Below are 14,018 nucleotides of genomic sequence, written 5' to 3'. Positions count from 1 at the left end.
ATCACCTTTCTAAGTCTTTCTGAGCAAGAGAAATCGCAAAAGATAGTCATTTCTTCATTGCCGTCCAAAAACAAGGCTTTTTTACACTCCTGTCTCCCTTTCTCTTGGAAACAATGGCTTACATCAATCCTTTTACATAATTCTTGTTTCTCATGACATTTCTAACATTGCCCACAATTATCAACTTTCTAAGTCTTTCTGAGCAAGAAAAATCGAAAAACATAGTCATTTCTTCATTGCCGTCCAAAAACAAGGCTTTTTTACACTCCTGTCTCCCTTTCTCTTGGAAACAATGACTTACATCAATCCTTTTACATAATTCTTGTTTCTCATGACATTTCTAACATTGCCCACAATTATCAACTTTCTAAGTCTTTCTGAGCAAGAGAAATCGTAAAAGATAGTCATTTCTTCATTGCCGTCCAAAAACAACGCTTTTTTACACTCCTGTCTCCCTTTCTCTTGGAAACAATGACTTACATCAATCCTTTTACATAATTCTTGTTTCTCATGACATTTCTAACATTGCCCACAATTATCAACTTCCTAAGTCTTTCTGAGCAAGAGAAATCGCAAAAGATAGTCATTTCTTCATTGCCGTCCAAAAACAAGGCTTTTTTACACTCCTGTCTCCCTTTCTCTTGGAAACAATGACTAACATCAATCCTTTTACATAATTCTTGTTTCTCATGACATTTCTAACATTGCCCACAATTATCAACTTTCTAAGTCTTTCTGAGCAAGAGAAATCGCAAAAGATAGTCATTTCTTCATTGCCGTCCAAAAACAAGGCTTTTTTACACTCCTGTCTCCCTTTCTCTTGGAAACAATGACTTACATCAATCCTTTTACATAATTCTTGTTTCTCATGACATTTCTAACATTGCCCACAATTATCAACTTTCTAAGTCTTTCTGAGCAAGAGAAATCGCAAAAGATAGTCATTTCTTCATTGCCGTCCAAAAACAACGCTTTTTTACACTCCTGTCTCCCTTTCTCTTGGAAACAATGACTTACATCAATCCTTTTACATAATTCTTGTTTCTCATGACATTTCTAACATTGCCCACAATTATCAACTTTCTAAGTCTTTCTGAGCAAGAGAAATCGCAAATGATAGTCATTTCTTCATTGCCGTCCAAAAACAAGGCTTTTTTACACTCCTGTCTCCCTTTCTCTTGGAAACAATGACTTACATCAATCCATTTACATAATTCTTGTTTCTCATGACATTTCTAACATTGCCCACAATTATCAACTTTCTAAGTCTTTCTGAGCAAGAGAAATCGCAAAAGATAGTCATTTCTTCATTGCCGTCCAAAAACAAGGCTTTTTTACACTCCTGTCTCCCTTTCTCTTGGAAACAATGACTTACATCAATCCATTTACATAATTCTTGTTTCTCATGACATTTCTAACATTGCCCACAATTATCAACTTTCTAAGTCTTTCTGAGCAAGAGAAATCGCAAAAGATAGTCATTTCTTCATTGCCGTCCAAAAACAAGGCTTTTTTACACTTCTGTCTCACTTTCTCTTGGAAACAATGACTAACATCAATCCTTTTACATAATTCTTGTTTCTCATGACATTTCTAACATTGCCCACAATTATCAACTTTCTAAGTCTTTCTGAGCAATGAAAATCGAAAAACATAGTCATTTCTTCATTGCCGTCCAAAAACAAGGCTTTTTTACACTCCTGTCTCCCTTTCTCTTGGAAACAATGACTTACATCAATCCTTTTACATAATTCTTGTTTCTCATGACATTTCTAACATTGCCCACAATTATCAACTTTCTAAGTCTTTCTGAGCAAGAGAAATCGCAAAAGATAGTCATTTCTTCATTGCAGTCCAAAAACAAGGCTTTTTTACACTCCTGTCTCCCTTTCTCTTGGAAACAATGGCTTACATCAATCCTTTTACATAATTCTTGTTTCTCATGACATTTCTAACATTGCCCACAATTATCAACTCTCTAAGTCTTTCTGAGCAAGAGAAATCGCAAAAGATAGTCATTTCTTCATTGCCGTCCAAAAACAAGGCTTTTTTACACTCCTGTCTCCCTTTCTCTTGGAAACAATGACTAACATCAATCCTTTTACATAATTCTTGTTTCTCATGACATTTCTAACATTGCCCACAATTATCAACTTTCTAAGTCTTTCTGAGCAAGAGAAATCGCAAAAGATAGTCATTTCTTCATTGCCGTCCAAAAACAAAGCTTTTTTACACTCCTGTCTCCCTTTCTCTTGGAAACAATGACTAACATCAATCCTTTTACATAATTCTTGTTTCTCATGACATTTCTAATATTGCCCACAATTATCAACTCTCTAAGTCTTTCTGAGCAAGAGAAATCGCAAAAGATAGTCATTTCTTCATTGCCGTCCAAAAACAAGGCTTTTTTACACTCCTGTCTCCCTTTCTCTTGGAAACAATGACGTACATCAATCCATTTACATAATTCTTGTTTCTCATGACATTTCTAACATTGCCCACAATTATCAACTTTCTAAGTCTTTCTGAGCAAGAGAAATCGCAAAAGATAGTCATTTCTTCATTGCCGTCCAAAAACAAGGCTTTTTTACACTCCTGTCTCCCTTTCTCTTGGAAACAATGACTTACATCAATCCATTTACATAATTCTTGTTTCTCATGACATTTCTAACATTGCCCACAATTATCAACTTTCTAAGTCTTTCTGAGCAAGAGAAATCGCAAAAGATAGTCATTTCTTCATTGCCGTCCAAAAACAAGGCTTTTTTACACTTCTGTCTCACTTTCTCTTGGAAACAATGACTAACATCAATCCTTTTACATAATTCTTGTTTCTCATGACATTTCTAACATTGCCCACAATTATCAACTTTCTAAGTCTTTCTGAGCAAGAAAAATCGAAAAACATAGTCATTTCTTCATTGCCGTCCAAAAACAAGGCTTTTTTACACTCCTGTCTCCCTTTCTCTTGGAAACAATGACTTACATCAATCCTTTTACATTCTATACATAAAAATAAATTAGATAAAATAAATTATTACATATATATCTATATATAGATAGATAGATAGATAGATAGATAGATAGAGAGATAGATAGATAGGTATATAGATTAAAAAAAAATGACACATTAAAAAAAAAAGTTGCTGAGACCAAACAAAAAATTAATTCTGTGTAAACATTACCTCGCTGTACATCAGCAACAGGTTCCGAGACATGTACCTCAGTCACTCTTCTTCTCTTGTGAGCTGTAAGTTAATTTTAAAATACTATTAGATGCTATTATTAATTGTTGACAAGGATTTAAATAGTAATCAAGAGTGACAATGAGGAATAGTGAGTGAGAGAGTGTGATAGTGAAAGGAAAAGATAGAGAGAGATAAAGCAATATTAAAGAAAAAAAGAGGGAGAGTGACAGTTAAAAGAGAGAGTGATAGTGAAAGAGTGAGAAAGAGAGAGAGAGAGAGAGAGAGAGTGAAATAGAGAGAGACATTGATAGACCTAAGAGCGACAGTGATATAACAAGAGAGAGAGTTATAGTAAAAGAGAGAGTGATAGTGAAAGAGCGAGAAAGAGAGAGAGACAAAGAGAGAGAGAGAGAGAGAGTAAAATAGAGAGAGACATTGATAGACCTAAGAGCGACAGTGATATAACAAGAGAGAGAGTTATAGTAAAAGAGAGAGAAGGAGATATATGCATATTGTTTTACAATGCAAATATAATTACCTTTTTTATTTGGTTCAACAGTTTGGGCAGGATGAGTAGACTTGGTTAAACGGCTTTCTTTTTCTGTAACAAATAATTATAATAAGCTTTGCAAAATGTACTATATTTAAAATATATTCTATCTACTTGATCACAATATATACCTTGATTGGAAGCCGTTGTCGCTACTTCCACTGCGACTTGTCTTGGCATAAGCAATGTCACACCTATAATAAAAAATAAAATTTATTTTTAGTTATATAGAAGCAATAACATTACATTTTTGTTTTTGGACAATTTTATGGAAATATTAGATGCACCAAAAATAACAACTTACATTTTACATTGGAAGAATATTTTTTTGATATATATTAATTGCATGCAATAATTATAGTAACAAGTGTGACATCAATTCCCTGGTATTATTAGACAAATGATATACATTTCTATCTTACTATTACAAAATTATAAACATGTAAATATGTATGTGTATATGTAGATATGTATGTGTACATGTAGATATATATATACACACACTTGTAGGTTAATTGACTGCTATTGGAATTGACCCTAGTGTCTGTGTGTGTGAATTTAGACTGTAAGCTCCAATGGTGCAGGGACTGATGTGAGTGATTTCTCGATACAGTGCTGTGGAATCTGTGGCACTAAAAAAAAAATGGTGATGATGATGTATGTACATACATACACAAATATGTTTGATTCAATTTTGATGTAAAACCTAATAAAATAATAAACAACTTTATTATGGAACATTTTTTTTTTTATTTAACATAGGTGATATTGTCCATAAAAACTGTTATGTGTGAATAATATTGCTTTAAGGTTAAAAGTTTAAGGGCTACATTTAATAAGCTGTTGATTAGAAAAATTGGGGATGTTGCCTATAGCAATCAATCTAATTCTAGCTTTCATATAAAGCTAGAATCTAATTGGTTGCTATAGGCAACAGCCACACTTTTGCTAACCCGCAGCTTAGTAAATCTAGCACTATAATGGGTGTAATGTGTAGTGTAAAGTATGTAATCTATGGAGCATGTATACATGCATGTTACATCTTTATATCATACCTTCTCCTTCGACACTCCTCTGGCCCTTGTGTCCTTGAGAATAACCCAAATCTAAAATACATTAAAGAAAGATTTATTAGTACATCTTTATATAAGATTTTGGCAAGGCAAGTAAAAAAAAAAATTACAAAAAAAAAAAAATTTATTATACATTTGCCATTTACCTCCTGATTTGGATTTTCTCTTCCGGGGTACTGCTTCACTTTCATGTCTTCTCCTTTGTGCTGCATCTTGTTCTGCAAAATTGTAAAAATAATTTTAGAATTCTATACAAATTTAATTGACATCGTCACTTTTATAGACAATTATACATACCTCGTGGCTGGAAGGTGGATGGATCAAGGGTGTCCACTGTCCCTTCCACTCCTTCCACAAGATCATCACTGAGAATTTGCCGCATCTTCTTCTCCCAAGGCTTAAATTTTAGGCGCAGTGGCTTGCCACCACCGGTTCCCCTAGAATGACGGGCAACGGCTGCCATCTTTGCCTTCGTGGTGCGCTTGCAGTCCCGAAAGCGTTTCATGCAAACCGCAACTGATCGTACTCGAACACCTACTGCGGACACAGCAGAGGCAATCTGGGACCAAATCTTCTGCTTATGCTTGAAGGACGCCTTCAGCGATTGGGCACCCTTCAGTGTCTCGTAATGTTGCAGTACCCCAGCAACAAGGACTTCATTCTCCTCAAGTGTGAAGCGCCTGGATCGTGTTACAGATGGTCCTTCTTCATCATCAGATCCACTCTCTGTAAGATGTTGCTGCTGGGTGCTTGTGCTGGCTTGCACGCTGCTCACAAACTGCTGCCGCCTTCTTTCTTCTTGGCGCTCCTCAGGACGGTCTCTCCATTCCTCGCCACTGCTGACAATTTCTTCTTGGGTTCCCTGTGTAGAAGAAGAAGAAGAATCCCTACGCTCCCTAGACATGGCTACTCTAATAAATTTTCTTTGCAAAAATAAATAAAAACTATTGACTATTTAACAACACTTGCCTAAGGATACAGTACAATATCCTACTATAATACTAATAACAATTAATTAAACTACACAAGTACTTGACTAAAAAAAAAATCCAGTTGTATAAAAAATAAATTATAATATAATTTTTAAGGGACCAAACTAGGTTAAATACAATCTATAAACTACAGAAAACTAAATGATAACTAAGGGAAAAAGGACAATAATACAACTGTAGAAATACAGCAAAAAAATAATGTAACACTAGATAAAAATATAGCAGTTGTATTTTAACTAAATTATATTATAATTTTTAAGGGACAAAACTACGTGCAATACAATCTATGTAGACTGCAAAAAAGTAAATGCAAACTAATTCAATTTTTATCCTAAAACAAGTCAAAACTGCAATTGCTTAAATACAGGAAAAAAAAAATATTTTTTTTTTTAAAAATGTGTGTGTATGTAAATGTATATATATATATATATATATATATATATATATATATAAGGAGATATATGTGTGTGTGTGTGTGGTGGGTGCAATTAAATAAGTGTGGTATGTCTGTAGTATATTCTTGTGTGTATTTGCCTGTATTGTAAAAAATAAAATGTTATTTTTTATAAAAAATATGTGTATAGTGCAGTGTAGAGTCAACTCACTAATCCAATTTCGAAGATTAGAGCAATGGAGAGCAGTCAGGAGTCACAAGCCTCAGGAGTCACAAGCCACAGCAGTCACCAACCAAGTCAGCCAACAGCTATCAGCAAATGACAGTTTGCTGTTGGCTGCATTATTTTTTCATACTGAGCTGCCAGCGTAAAACACTCCCCTTAGATTTCAAACTCGCTAGGACCAATAGTAGAGCGCGAGGCGGAGGATGCAAAAAAACATTTGCATTGAGCGAGTTTGTTTTTAAAACGAGCGCTCAAACGGCTAAAAAACGAGCGCGGAATTTTTTTTCTTTTTCGAGCGCGAAATTTTAACGCGTCTCGCTAACAATTGAATACCCCCCTCTAAGTCTTTCTGAGCAATAGAAATCGCAAAACATAGTCATTTCTTCATTGCCGTCCAAAAACAACGCTTTTTTACATTCCTGTCTCCCTTTCTCTTGGAAACAATGACTTACATCAATCCTTTTACATAATTCTTGTTTCTCATGACATTTCTAACATTGCCCACAATTATCAACTTTCTAAGTCTTTCTGAGCACGAGAAATCGCAAAACATAGTCATTTCTTCATTGCCGTCCAAAAACAACGCTTTTTTGCATTCCTGTCTCACTTTCTCTTAGAAACAATGATTTACATCAATCCTTTTACATAATTCTTGTTTCTCATGACATTTCTAACATTGCCCACAATTATCAACTTTCTAAGGGCTAGATTTACTATCAGGCGTGTTTGTAAATCCGCCGACTTTCGGCGGATTTGGCGGCGGTTTAGCCATCGCCGGATTTACTAAGGCTAAACCCGCCGTCCAAACGGGCAAAAATGATGTTTCCAAACCCGCCTCTGTATACATCGCCATGACGGTTTCAACAATGTTCAACATACAAACAGCCGGATTTACTATTAGGGGGTTTATAAAGCCGCCGGAAAACCGCCATTCAAAAGACCAAAATGAAAGCGCTGCTTGTGAGCGGCGTGATGGTTCAAACAGTGTGCTGTTTCAGGTATTTTGCCAATCAGACCATAAGAGAAAGGCCTATTTCATGTCCAATGATTGCTCCATTAGGACTGTGTATAGAAAATGGGCAAAGTGTCATGAAATTTCAGGCTACTGTTTTTTTTTTTTTCCATTATTTTTTCACCCAGTATGATTGCATAGTAAAATCTCATTTCACCTTTCCTTTTCTAGTTGTTTTGTACTTTCCAAAAAACCACTAGAATACTGTTGCCTCAAAGAAACTAGGATGGGAATTGTTGCATTACATAGTTAACCCTTATTTTAATGCTAATGCAATCCACATGTGAAAAATGTTTTTTCTGCCTGAAGCAATCACAGACAATCACCGTCTATTGCCCAGCAGTTAATCATGATGCTTACAAAAAGGGCCCCTCATTATTTGGCAGGTGTGGGTTTGTTGGAGAATGGCTTTTGCAGGTAATGTGGTGCATTCTTGCCAGTGTATGTTTGCAGCTTTTTACCTGATGGAGGCAGAAAGGTGTCAGGAGGAGGAGGATGAACAGCAGTTGGCATCTGTTCCGCGGAGCCTGCAAAGACCCCGCACTCCACGTGCATTTTCAGTGCGTTTGAATCTGGAGTCTTTGGCTGATGTGGAGGTAGTACAAATGTTTCGCCTCAATCGTACTAACCTCATGGCACTGTATGAGCAAGTGAAGGATGATTTGGAGCCTACAACCAGCCGCTCTAATGCAGTGTCAGGACTACACAAACTACTGTGTGCAGTTCACTTTTTGGCAACAGGTTCCTTTCAATCTGTGTCCTCCAGAGTGATTGGCATAACGCAGCCGACATTTTCAAGGCATTTTGGACAGGTTTTAGGTGCCCTTAAAAGAGTGTGCCCTAGCTATATCAGCTTCCCCAGCCAGGAGTCACAGTGGCATGAGCTCAAGGGAGCTTTCTATAGGGTCGCAGGTATCCCTAATGTAATGGGTGCAATAGATTGCACTCATATTGCCCTGAGACCACCTCACCACAGGGCAGAGGTTTTTGTTAATCGCCATCATTACCACTCCCTGAATGTGCAGGTTGTCTGCGATGCTAACCAGCGTATATTGAGTGTTGTTGCAGGCTATCCTGGGTCATGTCATGATGCCTTTATCCTGAGACAGTCTACCCTTTATGCCAAATTTGAAAGTGGTGAAATGCCGGAGGGATGGCTTTTGGGTATGTACTTTGCATGTTTTATATATCCCTTATCCTTGCTCAAATGGACTCACATATGCTAACTGCTGTACAACATGCTCAAAGTAAATGGGAGCTAACATTTTACTTTTATTGCAGGAGATTCAGGATATGGGTGTCGCTCCTGGCTCATGACTCCTCTGCTGCATCCTCAGACTCCTGCACAGCACCAATACAATGAGGCACACATAACCACTAGAGGTATCATAGAACGTACGTTTGGACTCTTGAAAACCAGGTTCAGGTGCCTTGATAAATCTGGTGGGGTGCTTATGTATGCACCTGAAAAGGTATCTGAGATTGTCCTGGCTTGCTGTCTGCTGCATAACCTGGCTTTACATCAACTTACCCCACCGATTATTGCAGTAGACAGTGAAGAAGAAGGGGTACGTGTCACATCTGGTGATGTGCAGAGCACAGAGGGCGGAAGGGAGATTAGAGACCGTCTAATTACAAACTACTTTACGTGTAAGTACATAGTATGAAAAACATTTTTTGCTCAAAAATGTGTTTTATGTGAGTGCAATTTTAGTATTTTATTGTAAATTTTTTGTACATTGGAACCTTTAAAAACAGGATAGTGTGTACTCCTCATGTGGTAAATATGAACATCCCTGGAATGTGACAGTCAGAGGTCAATGTTTACATGAAATTAGTGCATAGTTGTTAAAAAATCAGAATACTCTTGTTTAATGTGCAGAAAAGAAAGACTGACACAATAGAAATTTAACTGCATTTATTGCAGAACACAATAAATAAAAACGTATAATCGTTATAGAAACTTGACAAAACATTAATAAATAACAAACATTGTGCTAGCGATGTCTTTTTGCAGGCATATCGCTATGCTTGGTGCCACTCTCTCCCCTCCCTCGCCCACCCCTGGTGCGAGCACCTCTCCTTGGAGGAGTACTCTGTAGAGATGTGGTAGGCGTGCTAGCGGCACTGGTGGAGGCCGATGAAAAAGGGGCCGGCAAGCGGGCAATCAGTTCCTGCTGGAGTTGGCCTGCCAGCCGGATAACGTTGGCATTCCCCTCGCGAATGGAGGAATGCATGGCGTCCACAGACCCAGACATTTGGGCCAGCTGCACATTTGTCTGCTCCAAAGCGCTCGCCAGCCGGTTTATTGCAGCAGGGATTTGGCTCGTGGAGCGGTGTATTCGCCTCAACTGGGCCGCAATTTGTGACATGTGCCCAGTTTGCCTGTCCATGAATAATGTCTGTTGCTGCTGGAATGCGCCAATAGACAGCGCCATTTCTCTGGCTGGGTCCATAGGTGCAGGTGCAGGTTGCTGGTGTGATGGTTCAGCAGGGCCAGGTGAAACTTCCTGGAGGCCAGACACAGGGGCATCCACTGTTACCAGGGTGATGGTTGTTAGATCCTCTGGCTCAGGGGACATTTCCAGGGACTCCGCCTGAGGTGACTGGTATGAAGAGGGCCCTGTGTATGAAAAATGACGGTAAGTATATAGTATATAATATGTTTGTATATTGCATTCTGAACACTGGATAGGAAAGAATAATCTTTAGCAACTACAGATTCTTTCACAATGTTTGCATTCCTGATTTCTAGTCCTATGCTACCTGCTTACGGATGCACTTATTATCCTTTTAATACCCATTATCATTAGGACTGTGTAGTACATGCTGGGTTATTTTGACTAAAGTGCATGCTATCAAAAGTGGAGATGTTGCCTATAGCAACCAATCAGATTTTAGCTGTCATTTTGTTGAATGCAATAAATAAAGTAAAGGTATATTCTGATGGGTTTCTATAGGCAACATATCAGTTGAGTAAAATGTAGCCCTAACTTCTCATTGCAAACAATAAAAAGAAAAAAAAAAACAACATTGACAGCAACATTTGCACAGAAAATCAAGTAACTCCATTATTTCTCTCCTAAACAGAAATCACGCACCTGCTTGCTCGTCTGTGCCCGAATCTCTCGCTGAAGGTGGAGGTGTAGGTCTGGCACTGGGACTGAACTGCGGTCCTGGCGATTCTGGATATATTAGAAAAAGCATACAATGTATTTCCAGAAAAAAAAAATAATCAAAATATACTGTTTATTGCACAAATGTGTTTACAATTTTTTTTTTTTTCTATGAGAAAAAAAAACCTTTACAAACTATTAGAGGCAAATATACACTTTGAAAAAGAAAACAAAAAATAAAAAAAAAAAAGTTTGCAAAGAGAAAAGCAGTTTTAAAAAGAGAAAAGCAGTTTTAAAAAGAGAAAAGCAGTTTTAAAAAGAGAAAAGCAGTTTTAAAAAGAGAAAAGCAGTTTTAAAAAGAGAAAAGCAGTTAAAATACTGTTAGGGTAAAAAAAACAAATAACTCACCAACTACTTGGCCAAAAGAGGGCGAGTCGGTGTCCTGGACATTTATGCCCTCTACAATTTCTGCCGGCATTATCTGGCGCAGCTCCTCCTCGTACGTGGTGTACTCCATACGAAGTGGGGGGCCACCACCCGTGCGCCTTGTGGACCTCCTTTCCTGGGCCATTTTTTCCTTCAACCTCCTCTTAATGTCCGAAAATCTCTTGCGGCAGTGCGCCACTGTCCTCTTTAGTGGGCCCACCGCGTTAACAGCGTCGCACACTCTCCCCCACAATTGGTGGCGCCGCCTTAGCGGAGTCCGGGCTGCCAGGTTCCCCAAGATCACCTCGTAGCAGGGAATGATATTGTGCACCAACACACAATTCTCATCATGTGAGAAGCGCACATTCCTCCCTGTCTTGGTCTTCCTGCTCTGTCCTGTCTCCTCAACCTCTCCCTCTCCCTCCTCTGACCCCTCAACCTCCATCTCCCTCTCCTCAGCCTCTGCTCCCCTCCTATCTCTGGACATTTTTACCCAGAAGACAGAAAAACACAAAACACTGAAGGACTTACAAACACAAAGAACAAACTACACTACCTACAGACACACTCTCCACACAGTCACACACAAGTAACACAGACAGAGGACAAGTCAAATACAAAAAATACAAGACAGAAAATAAATGAGAAAATAAATGTACAAAACAGGAAAAAACCACAGGACTACTCACACTTCAATCAGATATCGCTCCACCAATCCACCAAACACCAACTCTCAGCAAACCACTATCCTCCAAACTCCTCTCACAAAACTCCTCTAAACCCTATCAGAGAAAAAAGTGTCAGGCCAGTGGTTTATATAGGGCTTGTGATGTCAAATCTCCTGAGTTTGAAAATAGCCAATAGTAACAGGCCAGGAGACAGGTGTAATTTTCAAAAAAACCGCCTTTACACAAAAGCGCCGTCATTTAAAGCAAAAGCGCCATGTTCTATTCAAAGCCGCCGGCGGCTTTGAGCATTACATCCCGCCGTTACATCGCCGGCGGCTTCAAATTGAAGCTGAAATGCGCCCATTAGTAAATCCGGCTGTTTGCAATGCAAACACGCCGGAAAACCGCCGCGATGCATGGCGGTTTGAAGCCGCCATGCATCACGCCTGATAGTAAATCTAGCCCTAAGTCTTTCTGAGCAGGAGAAATCGCAAAACATAGTCATTTCTTCATTGCCGTACAAAAACAACGCTTTTTTGCATTCCTGTCTCACTTTCTCTTAGAAACAATGATTTACATCAATCCTTTTACATAATACTTGTTTCTCATGACATTTCTAACATTGCCCACAATTATCAACTTTCTAAGTCTTTCTGAGCAGGAGAAATTGCAAAACATAGTCATTTCTTCATTGCCGTACAAAAACAACGCTTTTTTGCATTGCTGTCTCACTTTCTCTTAGAAACAATGATTTTCATCAATCCTTTTACATAATTCTTGTTTCTCATGACATTTCTAACATTGCCCACAATTATCAACTTTCTAAGTCTTTCTGAGCAGGAGAAATTGCAAAACATAGTAATTTCTTCATTGCCGTCCAAAAACAACGCTTTTTTGCATTCCTGTCTCACTTTCTCTTAGAAACAATGATTTTCATCAATTCTTTTACATAATTCTTGTTTCTCATGACATTTCTAACATTGCCCACAATTATCAACTTTCTAAGTCTTTCTGAGCAGGAGAAATCACAAAACATAGTCATTTCTTCATTGCCGTCCAAAAACAACGCTTTTTTGCATTCCTGTCTCACTTTCTCTTAGAAACAATGATTTACATCAATCCTTTTACATAATTCTTGTTTCTCATGACATTTCTAACATTGCCCACAATTATCAACTTTCTAAGTCTTTCTGAGCAAGAGAAATCGCAAAACATAGTCATTTCTTCATTGCCGTCCAAAAACAACGCTTTTTTGCATTCCTGTCTCACTTTCTCTTAGAAACAATGAAGAAATGACTATGTTTTGCAATTTCTCCTGCTCAGAAAGACTTAGAAAGTTGATAATTGTGGGCAATGTTAGAAATGTCATGAGAAACAAGAATTATGTAAAAGGATTGATGTAAATCATTGTTTCTAAGAGAAAGTGAGACAGGAATGCAAAAAAGCGTTGTTTTTGTACGGCAATGAAGAAATGACTATGTTTTGCAATTTCTCCTGCTCAGAAAGACTTAGAAAGTTGATAATTGTGGGCAATGTTAGAAATGTCATGAGAAACAAGAATTATGTAAAAGGATTGATGTAAATCATTGTTTCTAAGAGAAAGTGAGACAGGAATGCAAAAAAGCGTTGTTTTTGGACGGCAATGAAGAAATGACTATGTTTTGCAATTTCTCCTGCTCAGAAAGACTTAGAAAGTTGATAATTGTGGGCAATGTTAGAAATGTCATGAGAAACAAGAATTATGTAAAAGAATTGATGTAAGTCATTGTTTCTAAGAGAAAGGGAGACAGGAGTGTAAAAAAGCGTTGTTTTTGGACGGCAATGAAGAAATGACTATGTTTTGTGATTTATCTCTTTCATAAAGACTTAGAAAGTTGATAATTGTGGGCAATGTTAGAAATGTCATGAGAAACAAGAATTATGTAAAAGAATTGATGTAAGTCATTGTTTCCAAGAGAAAGGGAGACAGGAGTGTAAAAAAGCGTTGTTTTTGGACGCCAATGAAGAAATGACTATGTTTTGCGATTTCTCCTGCTCAGAAAGACTTAGAAAGTTGATAATTGTGGGCAATGTAAGAAATGTCATGAGAAACAAGAATTATGTAAAAGAATTGATGTAAGTCATTGTTTCCAAGAAAAAGGGAGACAGGAGTGTAAAAAAGCGTTGTTTTTGGACGCCAATGAAGAAATGACTGTTTTGCGATTTCTCTTGCTCAGAAAGACTTAGAAAATTGATAATTGTGGGCAATGTTAGAAATGTCATGAGAAACAAGAATTATGTAAAAGAATTGATGTAAGTCATTGTTTCCAAGAGAAAGGGAGACAGGAGTGTAAAAAAGCGTTGTTTTTGGACGGCAATGAAGAAATGACTATG

At 37.7% G+C, this 14,018-nt stretch overlaps 1 protein-coding gene across 1 annotated transcript in view; it reads right to left on the bottom strand.

The window, feature by feature from the left end:
* Positions 1 to 5,876, bottom strand: part of LOC142134200 (uncharacterized) — a 35,966-nt gene extending 30,090 nt beyond the window's left edge. The window contains exons 1-6 of the mRNA XM_075194526.1: positions 5,109 to 5,876; positions 4,958 to 5,029; positions 4,794 to 4,844; positions 3,870 to 3,932; positions 3,727 to 3,789; positions 3,186 to 3,248 (exon numbers count right to left, since the gene is read on the bottom strand). Of these exons, the coding sequence (XP_075050627.1) occupies positions 3,186 to 3,248; positions 3,727 to 3,789; positions 3,870 to 3,932; positions 4,794 to 4,844; positions 4,958 to 5,029; positions 5,109 to 5,715 (919 nt within the window). The 5' untranslated portion in view covers positions 5,716 to 5,876. The remainder of the gene's footprint in view (positions 1 to 3,185; positions 3,249 to 3,726; positions 3,790 to 3,869; positions 3,933 to 4,793; positions 4,845 to 4,957; positions 5,030 to 5,108) is intronic.
* Positions 5,877 to 14,018: the final 8,142 nt, after the last annotated feature.

This window comes from Mixophyes fleayi, unplaced genomic scaffold (assembly GCF_038048845.1).
Source record: "Mixophyes fleayi isolate aMixFle1 unplaced genomic scaffold, aMixFle1.hap1 Scaffold_42, whole genome shotgun sequence".
Lineage (NCBI taxonomy): Eukaryota > Metazoa > Chordata > Amphibia > Anura > Limnodynastidae > Mixophyes > Mixophyes fleayi.
This window is presented reverse-complemented; position numbering and strand designations above follow the sequence as displayed.